A 22,956-nucleotide genomic window follows, 5' to 3' on the forward strand; every position below is an offset into this window, starting at 1 on the left:
CATAAGTTTAAGGTTGTGATAAACATTAGCTGGCCACCTGAAGAGTTCTGCAAAGCTCAGTAAAGACCATAATAATATATTCTGTCTGTTTTGTTTTTTTGTTGTCTCGGAGTATAATGCTAGTCAGAATCAAAATGTGAATTCCTAACATGAGCTCCAAAAAAGTGTATTTAATCAAATTATTCAATAAGTTGCTATGCATTCAAGGAAAATTATACCACTCAATGTTGTTTTGTTGTTAAACCTCCTTTTGGCTGAAGTTAATGATTAGGAATCTGTCTTTCTTCATGGAGCCTTCATGCTAAACTGGCACACAGATGTTTATTGTCCTTTGATCCAAAAGTATGTAGTTTTCTTCTGTTGACTTTTTCCCATACAGGATCAATAGTGAGCAATTAGTCTATTAGATTAATGGGTACAATCTTAAAATTTTGTCTCCCATAAATATAAATTTATAAATAAAATGACTCCAATCTCTGGTATACCTTAATGGACATAAGGTTTTATAAATGACAGGGAAGAAAGGGCTTTGCTGTGATCACAGTAAATGCAGTAGGTGCTGTAACATCATATTTATTTTCATAAATAACTAGTGTTGTATTTTCCAAAATCTGGATTTTTTCATTTTTGCTACATGCACAATGCATTAAGTCCCCCATGCACAATGATCATAATTGTGCCTACATATTAGATATTTATACATTCATGTGACCAGTTGGGTGCCTTCTGGTCTTTCCCATGTATATATACCTGATTTGCATAGCTGATCACAGTTAGCGTGTGCAGAATTGCATGTGAAGTTGGTGTGCACAAATTAGATCATTATTTCATATGCAATTGCAAACATTTTTTTCAAAACCAGGCCCATGTTATACTACAGGGAAGATTTAATTTCTCACTCATTGAGATAAAAATGTTAGCTCTGTTTAGGTGTTGACATGAGTGATAACTAAGGTGCCCACTTGCCCCCATGCAGTAACTATACCTATCACAGGTAGCAGGAGAGGTGGGGAAGCATGCTCTGAAGAGCTGTTGTGTCTACCTCCTGGCGTCAGTGGAGGGGGGTTTAGGCTGGAGAAGGGAATGGGTACATACTGGCTTTACCTTTCAACATGCCAGTTAGGGTAGCAATTCCAGTTATAGATCCAGAATAGCAGATTTACCCTCTTTGCTGCTGCTGAAGCAGCATTATGATGCATTGGCTGCCACTTGTGACAAAGCTATAGTTGAGCTGCAAGTAATTAAGATATAAGACCCTGCTTTAGAAAGGCATTGCTATTCAGGAACGTACATAGACACATGTTTAGTTGTTAGCATGTGCTTAAGTTTCACTGGTATTAATGAAACTATTAGTGGTTTCTTGGGCAAATACAGAAACTTTTGTACTTCAAAATGCTTGTGGTTTTGGGGGTCTGAGAGTGTCATCAAATCTAGATGGGAAGAAAATGTCATGAACAAGGCTTCATCATGTGAGAGAGAAAATCCAGTCAGAGTTTGTATCTGGGTTATATGTCTGGTGTTGGGTGAAGAAACGGACTGTAGAAATGGAGCCATTCCCCAGATGTTATTATGTCTGCCTCCTGCAGCAGGAGAGGTCATTTGATGCCATTTGCTCACATCTGCACCACTCTCTGAATTACTTCCCTGAGATGATGCAAAGAAAGTCCACATAGATATGAGTCCGATGGCATCCAAGCAACATGTCTCACCTATATGGTATATGCTCCTCTACAACATGCAAGACCCTCTGCTCCTGTGAGAGAGCAAGGTTTTCCTCAAAGCCTACTGGCTGGAATGACCACCTTTTGGATTTGTAACCAGCTGGCCCCCATCCACCAAAGAGTTGGCTGGACTCCATTTCTGGGAAGAAATAACAATTGTGGTGACCTTGCCTGTACATGTAAAGGAAGCTATTAAATACGTTAATCCTGTTTGTCACATTAAATTAGCAAAAGATCACCCTGGAAATTCCCCACCCTTTTCTAATTAATCTGCATTATATATAATAACACTTTTGAATTTTATTAGCCCAAATGAATCACAGCAAGTTGCCTATTAAGAAAAAAGGTTGGATCTGCATTAACACACTGTAATAACGATTATTTTCTTTTGGCGAATATAAATGATAAGTACACTGGGATGTATGCTGAAATTACGCTAATGCAGCATAGGATCACTGCAAAGTAAAATTTAATGCAGGATGTATTCATTTGAAGGACTTTTCTGGAGTCACTATAGTCCCCATTTCCCCCTTCCCACATTCACTCTTCATTACTCTTACCCAGTCTTCAGCTAAGATTACCGAAGACTGTGTTGGCTTCATTCTCGGCATTGGCCTGAAAAGGTTGTGCCTAATGCATAGTACCTCCATTCATCCTGCATACACAGCCTGAAGATGACAGCGACACCTCCACAGCCAACCAAGACTTTCAGCTCATGACCCAAAGCCAGGCTATACTGCACAGAACACCAGGCACTTCAGAACTTTATATTTACCCAGTTTCAACCAGTAATATAATTAAGATGGGGGTGACCAGGGCACTAGCCCCACTAGCCCTCTGAACTTAGGGGAGCACAAAAATAGCAGCCCCTGTGCTACCCCACATACCACTATCACTCAGGAAACAGAAGTGCTCTGCTATGCCTCAGGTTCAATCCTGCCTATCCATAAAAATTGAAAAAAAAAATTTGGCCTATTTGGATGACCAGAGTTCAAGTGGGTCAGTACCTCTGACTGGCATGATCCTGGGCTAGGACAGAAATTATACATAAACCAGTATAAATGATCGGAAACCAGTTTAAACCTATAACACAACAGAAGTTCAGTGCATATAAACTGCTTTCAAAATTACCAAAACCAGTTTAAGATAAACCTGAATAGATGTAGCAGCAGATTTTTATAGATTCATAGATGCTAGGGTCGGAAGGGACCTCAATAGATCATCGAGTCCGACCCCCTGCATAAGCAGGAAAGAGTGCTGGGCCTACATTACCCCAGCTAGATACACATCTAGCCTTCGCTTGAAGACCCCCAGGGTAGGGGAGAGCACCACCTCCCTTGGGAGCCCGTTCCAGACCTTGGCCACTCGAACTGTGAAGAAGTTCCTCCTAATATCCAATCTAAATCTGCTCTCTTCTAGCTTGTGGCCATTATTTCTTGTAACCCCCGGGGGGGCCTCAGTGAATAAATACTCACCAATTCCCTTCTGTGCCCCCCTGATGAACTTATAGGCAGCCACCAGGTCGTCTCTCAACCTTCTCTTGCGGAGGCTGAAAAGGTCCAGTTTCTCTAGTCTCTCCTCGTAGGGCTTGGCCTGCAGGCCCTTAACCATACGAGTGGCCCTTCTCTGGACCCTCTCCAGATTATCCGCATCCTTCGTGAAGTGCGGCGCCCAGAATTGCACGCAGTACTCCAGCTGCGGTCTGACCAGCGCCCGATAGAGGGGAAGTATCACCTCCTTGGACCTATTTGTCATGCATCTGCTGATGCACGATAAAGTGCCATTGGCTTTTCTGATGGTTTCGTCACACTGCCAACTCGTGTTCATCTTGGAGTCCACTAGGACTCCAAGATCCCTTTCCACTTCCGTGCCACCCAGCAGGTCATTTCCTAGGCTGTAGGTGTGCTGGACATTTTTCCTCCCTAGATGCAGCACTTTGCATTTCTCCTTGTTGAACTTCATTCTGTTGTTTTCTGCCCACTTGTCTAACCTGTCCAGGTCTGCTTGCAGCTGCTCCCTGCCCTCCGGCATGTCCACTTCGCCCCATAGCTTAGTGTCATCTGCAAACTTGGACAGAGTACATTTCACTCCCTCATCCAAGTCGCTGATGAAGACATTAAAGAGTATCGGTCCAAGGACCGAGCCCTGCGGGACCCCACTGCCCACACCCTTCCAGGTCGAAACCGACCCATCCACCACGACTCTCTGGGTGTGACCCTCCAGCCAATTCTCCACCCACCGGACTGTGCAGTCATCCAAGTCACAGCCCCTTAACTTGTTCACCAGTATGGGGTGGGATATTGTATCAAAGGCCTTCCTGAAGTCCAAGTATACGACATCCACCCCTCCTCCTGCGTCAAGGATTTAGCTGATTTAGGTTAAAAAATTGGTTTATTGAACTCCAGATCCCCTTCAGTTTCACTTTAATGCATAGTCCCCCAGCCTCCCAGGATGCTTTGTGGCTCCCCCACAGGTCCCTTCTTGCAGTGTGGGAAGGTTAGCCTTGGCCCAAGCTGTCTGCTCCAGCTGAGCAGGGAGGCATGCTCTAACACCCTGCCTCCTCCTCAGCTTCTGGCCTGGGCCACTGTAGGCCTGTGGCTGCTTTTCTGAAATCAAAAGTAAATGTCTGGTCACACGCTTATTAGTTCAATCTATGCAGCTTAGACTAACCTGTAAAGATTGAATCGATTCAGCCTCAGGCTTTTTGACTGTGTGTACTTAGCCCAAGGGTGTGGATCCATGAACACTTGAAGCCTTTTCAAAAGGGGAATGTTTCAAAAGGGCAGCAGCTGGTATATACAAATCAAATGAAGAAAACCCACTCCAACTTGAATACTCCTTCATCCACTCAAAGTTGGAGTGGTTTTGCTATGGTTGGAGTGGTTTTACTATGTTTGAACTATTCTCAATTCTTTTTCACATACCAGTTAGAATTACCAGCTGCTGCTTTTAAAATAGTCCCCTTTTAAAAGGGCACCAGGCATTCGTGTGTCCACACCCAAGGTGTTACCGTTCCTGGTAAGTGTTCAGACCAGCACAATGATTTCTGGGGCATCTGCAGCCATCCTTCCTTAGCTGAAGAAGCCATTCTTTTCACCACAGAATGCTTGTGGGAGAACTCCTCAAGGAATGCTTTTCTTAAAAAGTCATGACAGTATGGTAGATGTAAATGATCACAGCAACATTACTGAGCAGAAGAGACAATGACCAGACGCATTCCATACAAACTTGCTGCTTGCCCCGCTCCAGCTTCTCAGCACTCTGCACAGTGCCAAATACATTTTTGTGCAAATATCACACTGAGGAAAGGTGAGCAGGCCCCGGCTAGAGCAGTGCTCCCTCTCAGCTCGCAGCAAGGAAGGGCTGCCAATGGGATGCACCTCTCTGGGGAAGCAACTGCAGGGCTTTGGCCAAGATTCTCAGGCTCTTGTTGCAGCTCTTAGAGTTGTCAACTATGTTTGTTTTTTGTTTTCTTATCCCATCCCGCCCTCTTCCTCATGCCCACCATGGTTCCTCAACTCACCAAGGCTGATGTGATCCTACAAGAAGAGTCCTTTTTCCAGAAGTTTAATGGTAGTGCAAGGTTAATGGCTTTCACATGAGTAATGTTTTCTCTCTGTTCTGTTTCTTAATTCAGCCTTGTTCAGGTGTGGCTGGGAGGAAGGCTTACTAGAAAAGCATCTGGATAACAGGAGCCCATAGTGATGGGGTGGGAAGGAGGAGGGTAAAAGTTTCAGGGGTCTCAGTAGGAAGACAAAAAAGCAATCAAGTCCATCTTTTAGGACTCTCTCCCTGTTGTGTATCGTATAACCCTGGCAATACTGGCTGAAGTCTGTAATACTAAGGCTGAGAGAGCAGGCAGTTACCAGTTAATCTTTACTGCTGTTTCTGAATCAGTCGTTCTGGACTGCTGGAAACAACAGTTATGGCAGTACTGTCTCTTTAATAGCCTTCTGTCAATCCACCAGCTTGAGAAAGAAAAGACTTGCAAAGCAGCTTTTTCAGTACAACTCACAACAGAGCTCCATGCATTTGGCCATCAGGCTGGCTGGCCTCTGGCAACCCCACACTTACATAGGAAACCAGATCCACAGACACCTCTCCTGGGATATTCATAAGGAATACTCCCCTATGAGTAACCTAATCAGCATGTAGATGTCATTGCTGTTTACACAGCTATACTGAGAAAAAGACATTTGTCTGGCTTTAACTAGCCTCTAAAAGAAAGTGATCAAGAAAGAAAGGTTCGGGTGGATTAGAAATAACTCCTTAAGCACTTGTCAGAATTCTGCATCCCCTTTTCTAACACCCCATCAAACAAGTGACCTCCATGCTCCCACGAAGCAGTACATTGTATCACTGTAAACTGGCTGTCACTATTCTGTCACATAAGGATGTGAAATCACAAAGTTGCCTTGTAGCATGTAAAACCTACTAGCAAGTGAAGCCTCCAGCTCCATTACTCCTAGCTGTTATAATCTAGCATCCATCTCTCCACACACTCTCTCTTAGCAGAAATACGGGAGGCTCGTGGAAGGAAGTCATTCTAAAGCTATTTGTGAGTTTGCCAAAGGGATTTCTTTGATTTACAAAGTATGAAAGATTGCCATTTCTGAATTCATAGCGGATGAGTTGTTTCCCGTGTTTTGCTCAAAGGAAGTTCAGAATGTGATGCATTCTAGTGTAAAAAAAAAAAAGGAATTAAGGAATAACTTTTTCACAACTGCTGCTTCTGCAGCTTTTAGGAATGTAACACTTGTCCTCTTTCTCCACATAGGCTGGGTTGTCGGATCTTTGGAAATCCTGGGAAGTCCAGCTAGCTTAGTGAGAAGTATAGGGAATGGCATAGCTGACTTCTTTAGGCTTCCTTATGAAGGCCTGACCCGAGGCCCCGGAGCATTTGTGAGTGGAGTTTCAAGAGGAACAACGTCATTTGTAAAACACATTTCCAAAGGTAGATCTTTCACTTCATTGCTCTTAATTCTCTTGTTGTTATGCATTGTTAAAAGATGTATTAAAGTTTTAAATGAAATTGCCTGCTGCTTTGTTTGACTTGTTAGGTTGCAGTGAAATGCTGGGAGGTTAACAATGTGCGTATATAATGTCTTATGTATTAAACAGATCACTTCTTGACTGCAGTGTGCTTGAGTGTTTCAGTAACTTCAGAATTTTAAACCTCCCATTGGGAAACCAAGGTTGGCTTGGCTATTATAGCATGTGATAACTACAGAGATATTAAAGGTGTTCAGAACTTCTGCTAAGCATCAGAAATCCTACACTATGTTGCCTCATCATATTTATTATTAAAAAAAAAAAGTAGATACAGTTGTCATAACTTTGTAAGTATGTGGAGACATTTTGACATGAAGGCATAATTTGGATTTAAAACGCATCTAGTTTTTCTTTCGGAAGGATACAGAAACAGTGCCATCTTGTGGCTTCCCAAGGCCAGCAACAGAAAATACAATATTTGGAGTTGCAGTGGCTGTTTGCTAGCTGGTTGAAGTAGTCCTGGTTGGCTTATTGCGTAAATATTGGTTTAATTTTTTATCTATTCCCATTCAGTTGATGGCAGGTTCTTAATAGCTTGTGAACAAGTGCTGAAACTTTAGGAGAGTTGTCCTCATCACCAGTCAAGCAGACCTGGTGAGGGACAATGTGATATTACATGTCTGAGAAACACACTGCTTATCAGTAATAAGAAATGTGTTGCATGGGGCAAGTTTTCTTTTGAATCTCTGTTCTACTTGTAAGCACAGTCCTTCAGTGAGTTATAGCACAACTTGTGTTCTAATTTCAAACACTTCAAAGCAAACTCAAACATATAACGATGTTTGTTTAGGTACACTGACATCAATTACCAATCTGGCAACAAGTCTTGCACGGAATATGGATCGGCTGTCTCTGGATGAGGAGCATTACAACCGACAAGAAGAATGGAGAAGGCAGCTTCCAGAGAATCTGGGAGAAGGACTGAGGCAGGGGTTGTCCCGGTTAGGCATCAGCCTTCTAGGTAATGTACTGTTAAATATGATAACACTGTGTTATGATCTACTACTCATACTTTTGTACAGCTGCCTGCAGATTCCAGATACAAAAGCCAACATTTTTTAATTGGTCATGAAAATAATGTATGCAAACTACTGCTTCTCTTCATCCAGAATTATGATGAATTGAAAATGTTCTTTCATGTTAATAATAATTGCAGAAATGGAATAACATTATGTTTTTAGTCATCTGTAGGAAAGTTTTTAATTGATAGGTGATATATAGCTTCAAAAGGAAAAAAAATAGTTCTGTGTTGGGCTTACTGATTTGTAACCAAGTCAGCACAAAAACATCGTCATTCTGTTGTTTACTTGCCAGTGAGTTATAGGAAAACCTCCTGAAGCTGATTGTTTCTGCTGCACCATAGATCTCAGAGATGCTTGTTTTTGTTTGAAAACCACTTGAGCATAGTGCAAATGTCAAGTAAACTTTGATGAGGAATTCTACTTTTGTAAAAAGAACCAGCTCAATCTGACTCAGTGTAATTGTATTAGTCAAGCAGCCAAATGGTTTGCTTAGAGGTGAACATCAGTATTTATTTTTCAAAATATTACATAAAAGTTTCAAAACTAAACCACTTTGGAAGAACTCTTAAAGGAAATTTTCTAGTTTAAAGTGCTTAGGAATGGCATTTTCTAAAATGCTTCTATTTGTCACACTAGAAAAGGAATGTCAGATTGTATTGTTTGGCAAGATGCCTCAGTACATATTAAAGCATATGAATCCCTTAGAGATCAAAGTGACCAAAAACATTCCAGAGCAAAAGGTTAGAAGAGATGAGCTTGAAAGGATTTGTCCTGTTTCCTAATCTTCAGTACTATACACAACTTCTAAATTTGCAACCGCAACCCTGAAAGCCCTGAAGAGGAAGTGGTAAAATGTTACAAGTTCAGGTTAAGTTACTGGAAATTATTTTAAGCAATAATGTTAGATGTTGTGAAGCACTGTCATCTGATAATGCCCGTAAACTGACAAGCTAGTATACTGGGGGGAAAAAAGTGTATAAAGGAACATTTTCATATATTAGATGCCCTATATTAAACTGTTACTGATATTGAAAATCAGAAGCAGTTCAAAGGAGGTCTCTGTCTCTTTTATTGGGCTGGGAACAGCCAGGTTGAGTAGCCAAAAGAAAGATTTCACTTTAAGAAGCATTATGTCAGTCCAAAGTGTGAGTGCTGGTGAAATGGCTTGGTGATCGTAGCTCAGGTGCTTGTAAGATTAACACACTGGGTGCATCTACATATGCGCTTTACTGCCAGGTAGACTAATTAGTTCCACAGTAAAGTGTCACTTTCTACACATGCTCTGATATTAGGGCACAGAAAACTGATTAACTCCACTGTAACATAGTACTGCTGGGGACAGTACTGTCTTACGGCGAAGTAATTAACTGTGCTGAAACATATGTGTAGTCACTGACCGGGGATGTAAATTGTGACTGCTGACAGGGGCCTGCTCCACCACGGCTCAAATTACTGCTCTCCTAGGTGCATGTGTAGATGCTGTCCCAGGAGCAGTTTACTGTAGCTCAAACTGCTCTGGAGTTTATTGCTTCACATTAATTGAATGTGTAGATGCACCCACAGGGACTGAACCAAGGTACTCTGGACTAAAAGGATGAGCTTCTGTAACTTGAGTTAAAGAGCTGCAGCTAGGAGTTGTAATAACTCATTCTTGGTGAGCTGGGAGGGGGACGTGTAACACAACTTACAAGTACATTATACCAACTTGATACATACTGGACTTTGAGTGCAGGGTATCTCCTTGAAAGACAGCAGTGATTATGTGCATATTTGTGGGTTTGTGCAAAATAACAGGAAAGAGAGTGCTCAAGGCATATTAATTCCTAAACATAATGTTGGATCTTACTGTTACTCTAAAACAAAACTTGTTCACATGCCAAATCGCTTCTTGTTTTTAACTGCTGCTGTCCCTGAAAGCATCAAAGAAGAGAAATAGTTTATGCATTCGCATAGATTGCAGTTGCTGTGCTGTGCTATTTTCAAATTTCAGTAGACCCAGGATTGAGGAATTTGTTCTCCCTGCCTCTGGTTCTGTTTGCAAATTCTTCTTTGCTAAAGTAACCTGCTATTCTTAGCAATAGAAATAATTAACCACCTAAAATAAATACCAAAAGTTATTGTGTAACTGGGGTCATCAAGTATGGAGCCCTGTCATCATAATTCATAAGCAGCAGACATGCTTTATTGCAATTTGTATCAGGCACAATTTGTTATTTAGCCTTAGTAGGATCAGAAAACATGGGTTCTCTTATTCTGTGTGCAAACACGGTATTCATGCATCTGTAGGCATAAAGTTTTCTCCACTTACAGGTATTAGGACCTACCAGAGCATTTGTATGTGGAGCGAAGTTCTATAGCATTGCTTTGTTTACCCGCATGTTTTTAAGATGCATGAAAAAATACCTTTCTTGTGAAGTGGAGTGATGGCACTGTGTTCTTTCTCCTCCCAAGCAGGAAAAATGCAAATTGAATCAAAGAGCAAAGATTACAAGACCCATTTAGCCATCATTTCTTTGGCCATATACAGTTGTAGAAATGAGAAGCATAAGACAGACAAACAGGTTCAAACAGTCAAAGCAACATCATGTATGTGGAAGTCCCCGCAAGGCACTGGGGCGCATGCAGACGACCATTTCTAGCCATCTTGCATGCATGGATTCACATGTGTGTTGCAGTTGCTGTGTAGGAAAAATGTTGCATGTCTAACTTGAAAATCTGGCTCCTGATGGCCCCAATTCAGCAAAGCTCTTAAGCACATGCTGAATCAGGGCCAAAATCATGTACTCTGTCTCTTTTTCAGTGCAAGTTGTTCCCTGTGGTGCATTCTTGAGTGCTTTGTCCTGTCTAGTTTTAAACGACTCAAGTACTGTCAGGGTGTTGTTTGATTTGATCGTTATCTTTGGCTGGCTGTTTTCTTCTTTTCTCATTTTGGGGAGACTGCAGAGGTTTTTGGTAAGATTTTTTTTAATGTCAAAAGAGTTTAAAGCCTGTGAAAGCTGCTTTGCTTCTGCTATGTATTTAAATAAAAAATATAATAAAACCATAAATTATAGCATTTAAATTAGGAGCTACTGGGGCTGGCAGGGGGCTGGGAAGCAGATCATTTTTTGTATATTGCATGGTATTTACCATATGATCCAAATTTAAATAATAATGTAAAGAGGAGGAGAGAAATGCTGGTACTATGGGATCAATTTTCAAATGCTGGCTCAAGTGAAAATACCATGTTGAATCAGCTTTTTTAATTAAATGGAGCATTTTTGAGTAATTGAACAGCTGTCAAATCTTAGAAAAAACATTGTTTTCAGAAAGACTGAAGGGCTGCAGACTCCAGTCAGACTATACATGCTACTAGCAAGAAATCTTGATTGGTCGAATGGATTTTTGTAGGGCGGGTAGAATGCAGCATTGGCATTACAGTAACTGTGTTGTTAGATGATGTAAATATTATCGAGTGGGATTTCCATTGTTGTTGTTGTTACTGTGTTAGCACCAAGAGGACCCCAAATCCTAATCCTAATCTCGTGTTTACACACAAGTGGTCTTGTTCTTTTCAGTAGTTTAAGATTAAGCCTACACTGTTTGCCATAAGCGGCCACATTCTGACCGCATTTTCAGAAACTAGAAGACTTGTGGTGACAGTCATACAACAGAGTTGTGTTTTTTGGGTTTTTTTACTGTGTGATGGTATCACTGTTGCCAGATTCTGGTTTAGCAGCAAAACAAGCGTATTTCTCATAGTGGAGGATTTTTCCCAGTAATGTATTAGTCCAAATAAGTTTATCACGAATGAACCATGGAAGACACAGTATTTACATTCTACACTCACTTGCCTTTGCTCTTCATTTCAAATACTGAGCACACCTTCCACTGGGCATTGAGGGAGAGGGAGGCAAAGGGCAACAGGGAAGATACAGAAAAGGACAGATACACAAGGAGCAGGAAGGACAAAGGAGTTCATGTCTACAGGGCCTGTAAAAAAGAGCAGGAGGGGGTTGGAGCAAACATTTAATAAGTAGAGGGGAAAGAATGTCCTGAGCTCAGACTGCAGAAGGCTGTCTTCTGATGACATCACTGCTGTCCAGGAACTGTCATGGGGTGGGAAACACCCGCTGGGCCTCTTGCTTCCCTTTCCCCAGCTGCCTGAAGGTAAAAATGGAATATATCTGTTCTCCTGGACTGGCTTCATTTTGGGAGCATCTTTCTGTGTCAACTTTGTATGAGAAGGGATAGTTGCATGGAGTCAGGAGCCCCAAAAGATGGCTTCCCTTGCACAGTTGTGATTACTGAAGGGTATAAAACAAGCCGTAGCTGGGTCTCACACCTGTATCATTATCCGTTTTGCTACCACTGGCTTCTAGCTGAAAGGTAGTTTCCAATCCTGAGCTTGCTCTGCCATGGAAGCTTCCTTCCATCTTGAACCCTTATATGGATTGGAGCTACATGGGGTCTGCTGTCCCTGAAAGTAAGAGTACCCTGCAAAGGGAAGTCTCCCCTTCATAGTTCAAGGGAAAGCAGAGCATCACCCAACCACAAGTAGTAAAAGGTTAGGTAAGCCTGTGTTTTGTTGCTTTTGTTCAATGGATTGTGGTAGTTCCCACCAACTACAAGACACTTTGTAAATATTAGGTTAGTGGTTCTCAAATCAGGGCACCCCTTGGAAAATGCCAGCTCTAAGTTCTTTTTCATTTTCCGACTATGGAAAAAATATAAATAATTCTGTTAAAAAAAAACAAAAACCGACAACAACTCAGAAAGACCATACCAAATCCAAATGTATTTGACTCATGGACTCCTCTTTGAAATCTCTAGGTTTATCTTGTAAATCATGTGTAGGTACCCACTTACCAGTGCTAATGTTGTGCTGCACCTTTAAGAGGATCTCACAGCATCCCGGGGTGCCATGGCACTCCAGCTGAAAATTCACTGCATTAGATACTATCCTCAGGAGCTCACAGTTCAGGACAAGTGACGAAAAAAAGAGAGGAGAGAGATGAAGCAGGCAGTTCATCTACTTTGCTAGTATTAGTGATTTCTTATAGGCATCCTGAGTGAACTGAGTTTTGAGGTGCAATTAGAAGAGGGGACAGACAAGTACAAGGCACATGTAAGTGGCAGAGTGGAAGAAAGTGTGGAAGTAGTAAACAATTGGCTAATTAAATTATATATTATTTTGGGTGCTATGTAAATAATTACAACACAGTCGTAGCAGTTTCCATTCTGCTGCCTTGTCCTCTGGGCCTGAGTCCAGCAGAGTAGTGCCTGGAGCACATCAGAGGTCCTTTGGAGTAGGCTCTTATTTATTATTACCTTATAACTTTGCTCAAGTGTATTGCAGTAAATAATTTACTAGTGCTAGGACTTAGGTGGATTACATTTATTAAGGCAATAACTTCTGTTCTGAGAGCGCCATCATTGTGGATGACCTCCACAGATAGGGTGAAAGAGGTTGCAGGGAAACATAATACTGTAACCTAATAGAGCACAAAGTATTGTTTTCTTTACTTCAAATGCATTACTGTCCTACAAAAGGAAGGGCTGAATGAACAACCCCAATTGTGTAATGGGTGTTGGTTTCTTATTTACTTAAGCAGCATGATCAGCTTTTAACTAATAGTGAAATGGAATTGAAATGTAAACCATTCTGGTTCCATGGCATATAATTAAGAAAGTTTTGTACCTGGCTTCATAGTACAATGGTCAGCAGTCTTTTAGTGGCAGGAGTCTGGAATGACCCAGCTCAGCTCTGAGGTAGGCTGGCACTAGGACCTGCCTGCTCCTACCACTGCTTCTCCCTGCTGCTTGGTTGCCACACAAGCAAAATTCCTCCCCGCCTGGGCATGGTGTGACATGGGCAAAAACCCTCGCTGCTGAATCCTGCCATCACCGGAATACTGCCCAGCAGTCCCCAGCTCCGCAAGTCGGATCCAGCCCGTGGGCTGCATGTCACTAACTCCTGAAAACAAAGTGCAAGAATGTGACAGAAATGAAAGTCTGAGCGAGTGTTCAGAATAGCACACAGGTCTCATACAAATAGCGCATCCACTGTTGTCTGTAGGAGGAAGGTTTCACGTTACATGAATTGGTGACAGGTAGTATTGTAGGGGAAAAAGCAGAGGAAAAAATGTGAATGTTGTTTTCCCCCTCATTTTTCATTTGGAGAAAGCACCCTTTGCACTAGCGCATTAGTTTGATTACTCAAAATCAGCAGTTCCTCCTTTAATCCAGTGACCATTTCTTAAGGTAATTTTCAAACCAGTTAGTGGGTAACTAAAGTGCATCAGTCTGATAAACATATAGAGCCAACTGACCCTGGTGTTACTCCACTGAAATCAGTGGAATTATCAGGGGAGCATTTGTTCCCGCCTTCACGCTTACAGTACTAGGTATAAAGGGGTAACTTCACTTTGTCCTTGTCCTAACAGATGCATGGGGCTACTAAGATGACTCTTTCCAGGGAATGTCCTAGCCCTTGATCTTTGCAGCAGGCATCACAAACTGAGAGCTGTTTGAGGAGCCTGCAAGCTTTCTGTGCATTAATAAGCAAGGCCCTTTAGATCAGGCAGCTCATTGTCTAATTGATGTCACTTTGTCCAATCATTGTAGTCTTAGCAATTTCCCAATAGCTTATTTGTCAAATTACAATAACTAAAGACATGTCTGTGGTAAGTGGCTTGAGTAAACTCAAGATCAAAGAAATGTATCACCTCACATACCTGTTTACATTTAGGAAGATTTAAGTTGGAGTTCTCTGTTGATACTAAAAGCTGGAGAGGTCATTGTGTCGCTTGTAAAAGTTTGACCCATGCGCATTAAAGTAAAATATGATCGTTTTCACAAAAAAGTAACAAAAAGTCCTGAAGTCTAATTCTACTAATCTTAGCAATATATCAAAAGTTGCATTACCTTATGAACATTTCTGGCAGTGGAAGAGGATATAAAAATGATCTATTGAATTCAGGCAGTTTTTATTCTTGTGAAGTCAGTCTCAGTCTTACAAGAAAATCTCATTTCCATAATAGCTAAAGTCTTTTAAAACTAGCAGATATATATTCCAGTCCCAGCATCTCCAGTATGCCAAGGCAGAATGAACTAACTTATACCAAATCAGCAGAGGCATTTAGTAAAAAGTAGTTGAAAAATGAAAACATAGTATGCAGTTAAGTGATTTGAAATGTTTAAAGTATAGATACACAAAAAGGAAGTAGAGGCTTAACCTAAACTGAAGTGAAAGTATTGTTTAGACAATTGGTAAATGTATGCTAAATAGCTGTATAAAGGAGGGTGGAGTGCAATGTTTAATCCAAACAAAACTCTAGTCCAAAGTTAAGATTTCCTCTTGTTCTGGGATTTTAATCTTCATTAATTGTTGGTGACTCTTGTTTTTTCAGGTGCAATTGCTGGTATTGTAGATCAGCCAATGCAGAATTTTCAGAAAATATCTGAGGCCCAAGCTTCGGCAGGGCACAAAGCCAAAGGTGTTATCTCTGGTGTAGGAAAAGGAATTATGGGAGTATTTACAAAACCAATTGGAGGAGCAGCTGAACTTGTCTCCCAGACTGGTTATGGTGAGTTTCTGCAATTCTAAGACTTTGGTATTAACGTTCACAAACAGATCTTAGAAATATTCTTTAAATGTAGTCTGCTCAATCTGTTTATATGAATCAGTAACTTTCTTGCAGAAAGATTTAAAAATGCTACAGATTTGTTATAAATACTGTCTTTCTCCCTCTAAAATCATCCCATCATGCTGCTTTCTTGTATTGGATTCAGTCCTGTATAGCACCAAGAACATAGAATGCAGTAACTATGAAGTAATTCTTGGAAACCAGGAGAATTAGTTACAGAAACATAGGTGCTGCAAAAAAGTTTTTGACAGCAAATGTAAGGAAGCACTAATATATCTAATTAGAGCATTATTTTGAAGGTGCTTGATATGTTACAGCAAGAAGAGAGTTTTGTTATCTTTAAATAAAATATCTGGGAGAAAGAAATTGCAACGTGTGGTGGCCATATATCTCTTCTAAATTGAAGTGCTTCCTGCTAGGGGATTGATTTCTGATTTTAGATGTATCAGTAACCTTTTAGTTATCAGGCACTGGGCATTCTCCAAATAGAAAAAAACACTAGTAGTAGCTAGGGTAATTCCTTTCCCATTTACGTAAATGTGCTTCAGGCCAATAAAATGCATGCAAAATGATTACAAAGTTAACTACATTTGCTAATATCATTTGCTTCTAGGGTCATGCATTTTCAGCTCCTGGTTGTCGGGGTTAACCAAAAAGGGAAAAAAATAAAATAAAAAGAGCCCCATTGCCATAAGAACAATAAATGTGTCATTGATTAAACTTCAGCTATTTTAAAAAAAAAAAAGCCTTTCATCTTTTGGTTCTGTGCTTTTAATCTTGGAGGATAATCTTTTTCTTGCCATATTGACTGGAACAGGAGGAATTTCTCTAGAATTAAAGTTTTAAATCAATTGTTTCCATGCTGCCTTTACATATCAAACACTGCCCCCCCTTAAACTAATCTGTGAGACAAGAAGTTAAGTGACAGGCAAACAAGCTAGTATTTTTTTTTTTTGTATCCTCTTTGTAAAAAGGGGCTATTGCACAGCTTAGTCCCTTTCTTAATGGCTTTAAAATATTGCGGGCCTGATTTTATTTCACTTGCACTTGTGTGAATCGGGAGTGATTCCTCTGAAAACTGTGCTTCATGGGTATAAAATGCACATCTGTGAGATCCGAATCTGGCCTGCTGTTCCAGGAACAATGTTCTTTCTGTTAACTGGAGAATTCCTGTTTCTAGGTTTAAATCCAAAGGAGTCATTATCAAGAAACCCATAACAGCAGAGGAACACTTTTCACTGCAGATATGGTATACAACACATCAAGTTTTCCATGAACATGTGACAAAAAGAGTTAGCCAGGAAAAGACATAAAAACTGTATCAATAATAGATGACAGTGCGTGAGAGAGAAACACACAAGTGTTAGAGAAACTCTCAGCCACAACTGGATTGGAAGTGGGACTGTGCCTCTTGGGAGGGACCAAGGGGTGGGGGACCACACAGAAGTAAACACATGTTCTTTTTTTCTCCATCTGTAAATGACATTCTCACTCGCAGAATGCTGCAAACTTGGGGAAGCCAACTGTTACAACAGGGATGCTGCTTTTAAGTGTTACCATCAGCATGTGTGTTAAAAATTAAAGGGCTTTTAAAAAATACTGATATTTTGTTTAAATTATTAACCATTTTCTAAAAAAGAAATCTAAGTTACTAACACCTTCTGCCACACTGGCTCTTGCTTTTTTGGAGAATAGATTTTGACTGAATAATTTTTCTAGGTTGATTACTTTGAGGAAGGGCTCCAAACCTCAATGCTTAACCCGCTTTCTGTCTGTCTTGTAAAGACATTTATTACATCTGTGAAGTTTTTACAAATCACTAGTTCTCTATGTTGACCATACCTCATTTTAAAAAATTTACAAGCCATCAGAAAGAACACATGCTGCATCATCTTCAGCCTCTGATATTCTACTTGAAGACCTATTTAACTGCTTCTTGTAGTCTCCATTCTGTGCTGGCACTGGGAAGAATTCACAATAAACTAGAAGCCCCGGGAGATCTCATAAATGTATACGCATCTGTGTTTAACAGCTGGATTAAGGAACTGAACATTTAAATACAGTATCTATGCAAAGTTTTCTTCTCTTTTGTACCAATCGTGACACATACAGGGAAGTGTTTTAATATTAAGCAAGAAAATTAAGAACAATCTTGATTTTTTTATGTGTAGATTGAAATGATATGTCTGATCCTGTTCTCAGACGATAGATCTCAAGAGCATTATGTTTCTCCTGATAGCGAGCAACTGACTTTCAGAACATTTTTGTTTTTGTTTTGTTTCTTGCTAAAGCAAGAGCACTAGGGTTAAGTGCACAGCTATTGCATTGTAATATTTAATGAATTATATTTACTGCAGCTTCCAAAGATGTGACATCATTTGGTTCTGCACTGCTTTATGGACTGTTCTAAACAGATGACATCACTGCAACATGTAACTGTTTTCCAGAAAACAACTAGTAAAAATCTTAAATTCTCTTACCACAGGTATTTTGCATGGAGCTGGACTTTCTCAGCTTCCCAAACAACGCTATCATCCAAGTGATCAACACGTTGAGCAGGCTCCAAATAGCCACGTCAAATATGTCTGGTAAAATTATTTAGACACTTGCTCATTTTTACATCCACATTGTTTATTAATAGGTTCTGGCATGCAGTCAAGTTCACAGGCTGCTCTCCTAGGAATGTCTGAGTTATAGCAGTTTATTTAGGAATGTTAAACACAAAGGTAGTGCATAGAAACCCAATCTGCAAATGATGGACTGCTGATCTGCTTCCAGCTTTGGAACTCCAGAGCTGATCTTTATTTAACGGCATCCAGTCAATTTTTACTCATTTATCATTGTGCTGAGCCCAAGAAAAATACTGCCCATCTCCAGAAATAGCTGTTAGTGAAGATAGGTTTATTTTCTGCACTAGATTTGTAATGAGTTTCTTAGGGTGGTTTCTCTAATGGGATGAAAAATCACTTGACCTAGACAAAAATGATTGTGAACATCTCCAAGCCAGTGGCAAATCCAGAAGTGCACTTCCACTGGCACTTTGCAGCTGAGTTGCCAGGAGGTGCACAGTCAATCTCAGGGGGTGCACGTGCACCCCCTATGCATTGCCAATGATTATAAGCTGTTCAAAACCCTTCTGGATAGGGCAGGATACAAATCTAAATTGTGATAGTTGTAGAGAAATAAAGCTGGAAGGGATCTCCAGAGGTGATCTAGTCCAACCCCCTGCCTAAGGCAGAATCATCCCTATCCAAACCAAGTAATAACAATAATTATATTCATTATAACGAGAGTATCTATAAGAATCTGTTCACTAACACTGCCCCATCCCTGAGCCAGTTACTAACACAGACTTATTTTTTAAACAGGAAAATGCTTCAGTCTCTAGGAAGGCCAGAGGTCCACATGGCATTGGATGTAGTCATTGTGAGTGGATCAGGACAGGAGCATGAAGGATGCTTGCTGCTTACGTCGGAGGTGCTATTTGTGGTCAGTGTCAGTGAAGACACACAACAACAGGCATTTCCTGTGACAGAAATTGAGTGTGTAGAAGACAGTCAACAAGAAAATCTGCTGAAAGTGCAACTCAAACAACAAAGAGTACCTTATGATTCAGAGGTAAATATATTTAATCGTATCACCATTTTAAAGATAAAATTGTATTAGTTGGTTTGTTCAGAGTATCTGTTGATGGCACACACATCCTTGGGTCAGAAAAATGGAAGATTAGAGACTGACACCAGCACCTGGTATTCTTACTGCCTTCATTGTTAGAGGTGCTATCATCTGGATAAAACATCAAACCCATCTGTTCCTTCTGCCTTGTGGAGCTCTTTTCTGGCTGAAATTTCAACAATTAACAGAGGGTTTTTCTGGAGAAGTAGGGGAATAAGCTTGGTATCTTAGCAAACATTAGCTGTCTTAGGAAGATGTTCTAATGTCCACAGCCCTCTTGGTGAAGTAATTATTGCTCAGGATGGTATGATTTCTCCATTGCCTCCAAGTTGACAATGAAACTAGTTCATTTACTAACTATTTGTGAATCCAGACATCTTTATTTGATTCTTACCCTAATGAATGGTTCAGCAGTGATAGCACACATTATTAGTTATTGTTCATCCTCACCTGGCAATTTTATTTACAATATAATGGTCCTGTTTAGTTGCTTGGATCATGCTGTACTTGATTCTTTCTGTTTTTCCTGAAAGTGTTTGTTTAATTTGCAGTAAATTCTATCAGCCTAACCATTATATTGCTGATGCACCAGAGTGAGTGTTCAAAACTGTTTGAAGTCCTTTGTTCTTTATATAAAGCAATCTGAAGAACAGTGATTCTGAATTAATGACTTATTTACTAAGTCATGTGAGAGTGCTGTCAGAATCAAACATACATCTCTATGTTGTTACTTAATCTAATACCAGAATGCACTAACCAGTTCACAGGCAGATATAAAAACTCCTTGCTCCAATAACTCTTAACAGAAGTAGTCTGAAAATCTAGGAAGAAAGGAGGATATTGGGTAAACTGGAAAAGCAGAGAATGGTGAAGCTAAATACCATCAGTAAAATCCTGATCCAGTTGAGGACCGGATGTGAAATTCCTAATATCTCATTAGTCCCTGAATTGTTACAATGATACATTTTCTATATGTCACGTTTTGACAGTTGTAGTCCACACTACAATGTTGTGTTAGCAGCAGTTGCCTTTTGAATATGTCCTCACACCAATTTGAGAGAGGCAATTAAAAGGTTTGGCTTTAATGGCTTAAGTCAAACCATATCTCAGCTGAAATGCAGCTACCAGCAAAATCCCAGTGTGAACATGACCCAATGACTTGAAATATTGGCAGCTGCATGCCTGAGTTTCCAGCCAGAGTACCTCCTACACCTTCCATTGACACAACCTCTTGCAGTGGGGATAGGTAGCAAGAGCAACCCAGCGGTGTGCCTGCAACCACTGTACAGAAGTCATACACCAACAAAAGTTCTGACAAAACTTTCTGGTGTAGATGTGGTGTCTCTGCAGTGTTTGGACAGTAGAGCTTGGAATGTATAGGTCCAAGAAGAAGCGGGTTTTTAGGAGCAGTTGAATGTAAGACAGGCAGATAAGCAGAGTAGAATTTTTTATACTAAAGCAGATACTCATAGAAAGACACCAAGGCTTGCTAAAAGTGTCCGACTTGCTTAGTCAGATTCCAAGTTCTTTTCTTAGTCAGTGGTTTCTGTTCTGGAGATGAGATGCGCCCACAGTTCTGTGATACTGTTCCCTTATCTGCAGTTGTGCATGTTACTCTACATTGACTGTTGCCTTGCTAGCCATGTCTCCTCTTCAGGCACTTGCTGGTCATGCCCTTTTTTCCAGCTACTAGAAGAGCCACTTGGATGTGATGGCTTTGAATTAGGTACATGAGACTAACTGGCTTGCAACTGTAGACAGTAAAAAAGTGTTGATGGAAAACTGTGGTGCCCTGAAGACTTGCTTAGCTGAAATACAAGCTTTTTTTCCTGACTGTCACCAGTAGAGCTTTGAGTATGTAAAGACTTTGAGAACTAATGATGTGCTAAAGGGTAATAGTGTGTGTTCAGTACCAGCAGTGGGCTGCGCCATAAATATGTCTCAACAACTGATGGTGATATAGACCTATGGAGTTGAGGCAATACGCATCAGTTAGCTCCACTGAGGCAAAGAAATACCTTTGGAGTAGGGATTCTGGTGTCAAGGGTATAACGTCTCAGTCCAGAATCTGATTTTATCCATCCATGTGTTGAGCCATCTGAGAACTCTAGATAGCTCTGGCCCTCGAGTCTTTTGTCTAGAGGAGCTCCAGCTATTCAAGTGACAGCTCATTCAGTACCAGCTCTTACCTGCAGCATTACTCAAGATGGATGACTGGGTGAAGACCAGCTGGGGTAGGACGCTTGGTTTGAAGGAATACCCATAACTAACAACTTGTTTTTACCAACTTATTCATGATCAGTAGGCTGTTCCTCTGAGAATTTACATTCTGTCTCCTGAGGACAAAGAGCAGAGAACAGTGTCTTTTATCACCATAATGAGTTCTTCAAAATCTTGGTGTCACCTCTGATTTTGCCACATGATCCATGGCTCCAAAGTGTACCCCTAATGTGCTTGCTGTCTTTACTTTGATATTCCTGCGATGAAGAGTGCTTTCATCTGTTGTTGAACTTCTAGGCTATCCTTGAGGACTGTGTAGACATGAAGTATTGATGTGATTTTGATGCGTTTGCTGCCACTGTGTTAATCAAGTTTCTTTGAATAGGAGAGAATTCAGATGAGCAAAGGGTTTGTGTGGAGTGGCCATTTGCAGTCCAGGGACATAACCAGACATGAGGCCTGGCTGCTGAACTAGATGTAGTGGCCTGGCTGAAAATCTCATCACATTAACTGAGCCACCCATTTTAGAAGCTGGTCTATCTATTGAAAACTATCCCTAAGAACAGTCAGGATTTCTGTCCAGTCAGGACATAGTAGTTCTTGCAAAGAAGGTAGCAGCCATAGAACTGAAGAACTGTGTGGGAGCCCTCATTTTTTCCTCAGATACAGACATGCTCAAAAATGGTCAGTGAAACTTCTCTCTGTTGAAATATCTCATTCCCATCAGTTTTCCAGTCCATGGTGGAATTTCTGATCCCAGTGAGCAAGACAGATGGCCCCAAGGTGAGAGCACTCGCACAGAACGTTGGAGACCTAGGTCCAGTCCTTCTCTGAACCACGGCCCAAGGGAGTACCCTGTGTTAAAAAAAAATTGCTAAAGGGAATTGCCATCTGATCATCCAGTCACAGACTTTAGGACTTCTTTCAGCATAGTGATGGGGATGGACTTTGAATCCTACCCACGTGCTTTTCCTTCCACCCTTCCAGGCCAGTTGGTGCTTAAAATGAAACACAAGTAACTTTTGCCATGGAGCCAGAACTTCTGGCAGTAAGATGGAGAAAGGGGCATGACCAGCACAAGTTCAGTAATGAATTGTTTCTGAAACCAGAAAGAAGGACAGCCTACACATCACAGAACTGTTTAAAACAACTGGGCTGCAGAAAAGATAGGATATCAACAAGAATATTACAGTTCCAGGATAGGAAGTTGAGTCTGATAACACACTTAAGGTGGTAGTCACAGAATCATAGAAAATTAGGGATAGAAGGGGACCTCAGGAGGTCATCTAGTCCAACCCCCTGCTCAGAGCTGTACCATCCCCTACTAAATCATTCCAGTCAGGGTTTTGTCAAGCTGAGCCTTAAAAGCCTCCAGGGATGGAGATTCTACCACCTCTGTAGGTGATGCACCAGTCCAATGCTTTACCACCCTCCTCGTCAGAGTTTTTCCTAATATCTAACATAAACTTCCCTTGCTGCAACTTGAGACCATTGCTCCTTGTTCTGTCATCTGCCACCACTGAGAACAGTCTCCATCCTCTTTGGGACTACCCTTCAGGTAGCTAAAGGCTATTAAATCACCACTCAGTCTTCTCTTCCACAGACTAAATAAACCCAGTTCCCTCAGCCTCGCCTCAT

At 40.9% G+C, this 22,956-nt stretch overlaps 1 protein-coding gene across 4 annotated transcripts in view; it reads left to right on the forward strand.

Annotated features, from left to right (window-relative positions):
• VPS13B (vacuolar protein sorting 13 homolog B) overlaps positions 1-22,956 on the forward strand; it is an 883,845-nt gene that overhangs the window by 853,366 nt on the left and 7,523 nt on the right. For all 4 annotated transcript variants that reach the window (XM_090040420.1, XM_090040419.1, XM_090040417.1 and 1 more), the window contains 5 exons: positions 6,499-6,675; positions 7,564-7,734; positions 15,187-15,363; positions 17,909-18,011; positions 18,792-19,041. In XM_090040420.1, the coding sequence (XP_089896546.1) occupies positions 6,499-6,675; positions 7,564-7,734; positions 15,187-15,363; positions 17,909-18,011; positions 18,792-19,041 (878 nt within the window). The remainder of the gene's footprint in view (positions 1-6,498; positions 6,676-7,563; positions 7,735-15,186; positions 15,364-17,908; positions 18,012-18,791; positions 19,042-22,956) is intronic.

The sequence above is a fragment of the Crocodylus siamensis genome, chromosome 3, assembly GCF_052110815.1.
Source record: "Crocodylus siamensis isolate JL-2025a chromosome 3, ASM5211081v1, whole genome shotgun sequence".
Taxonomy (NCBI): Eukaryota; Metazoa; Chordata; order Crocodylia; family Crocodylidae; genus Crocodylus; species Crocodylus siamensis.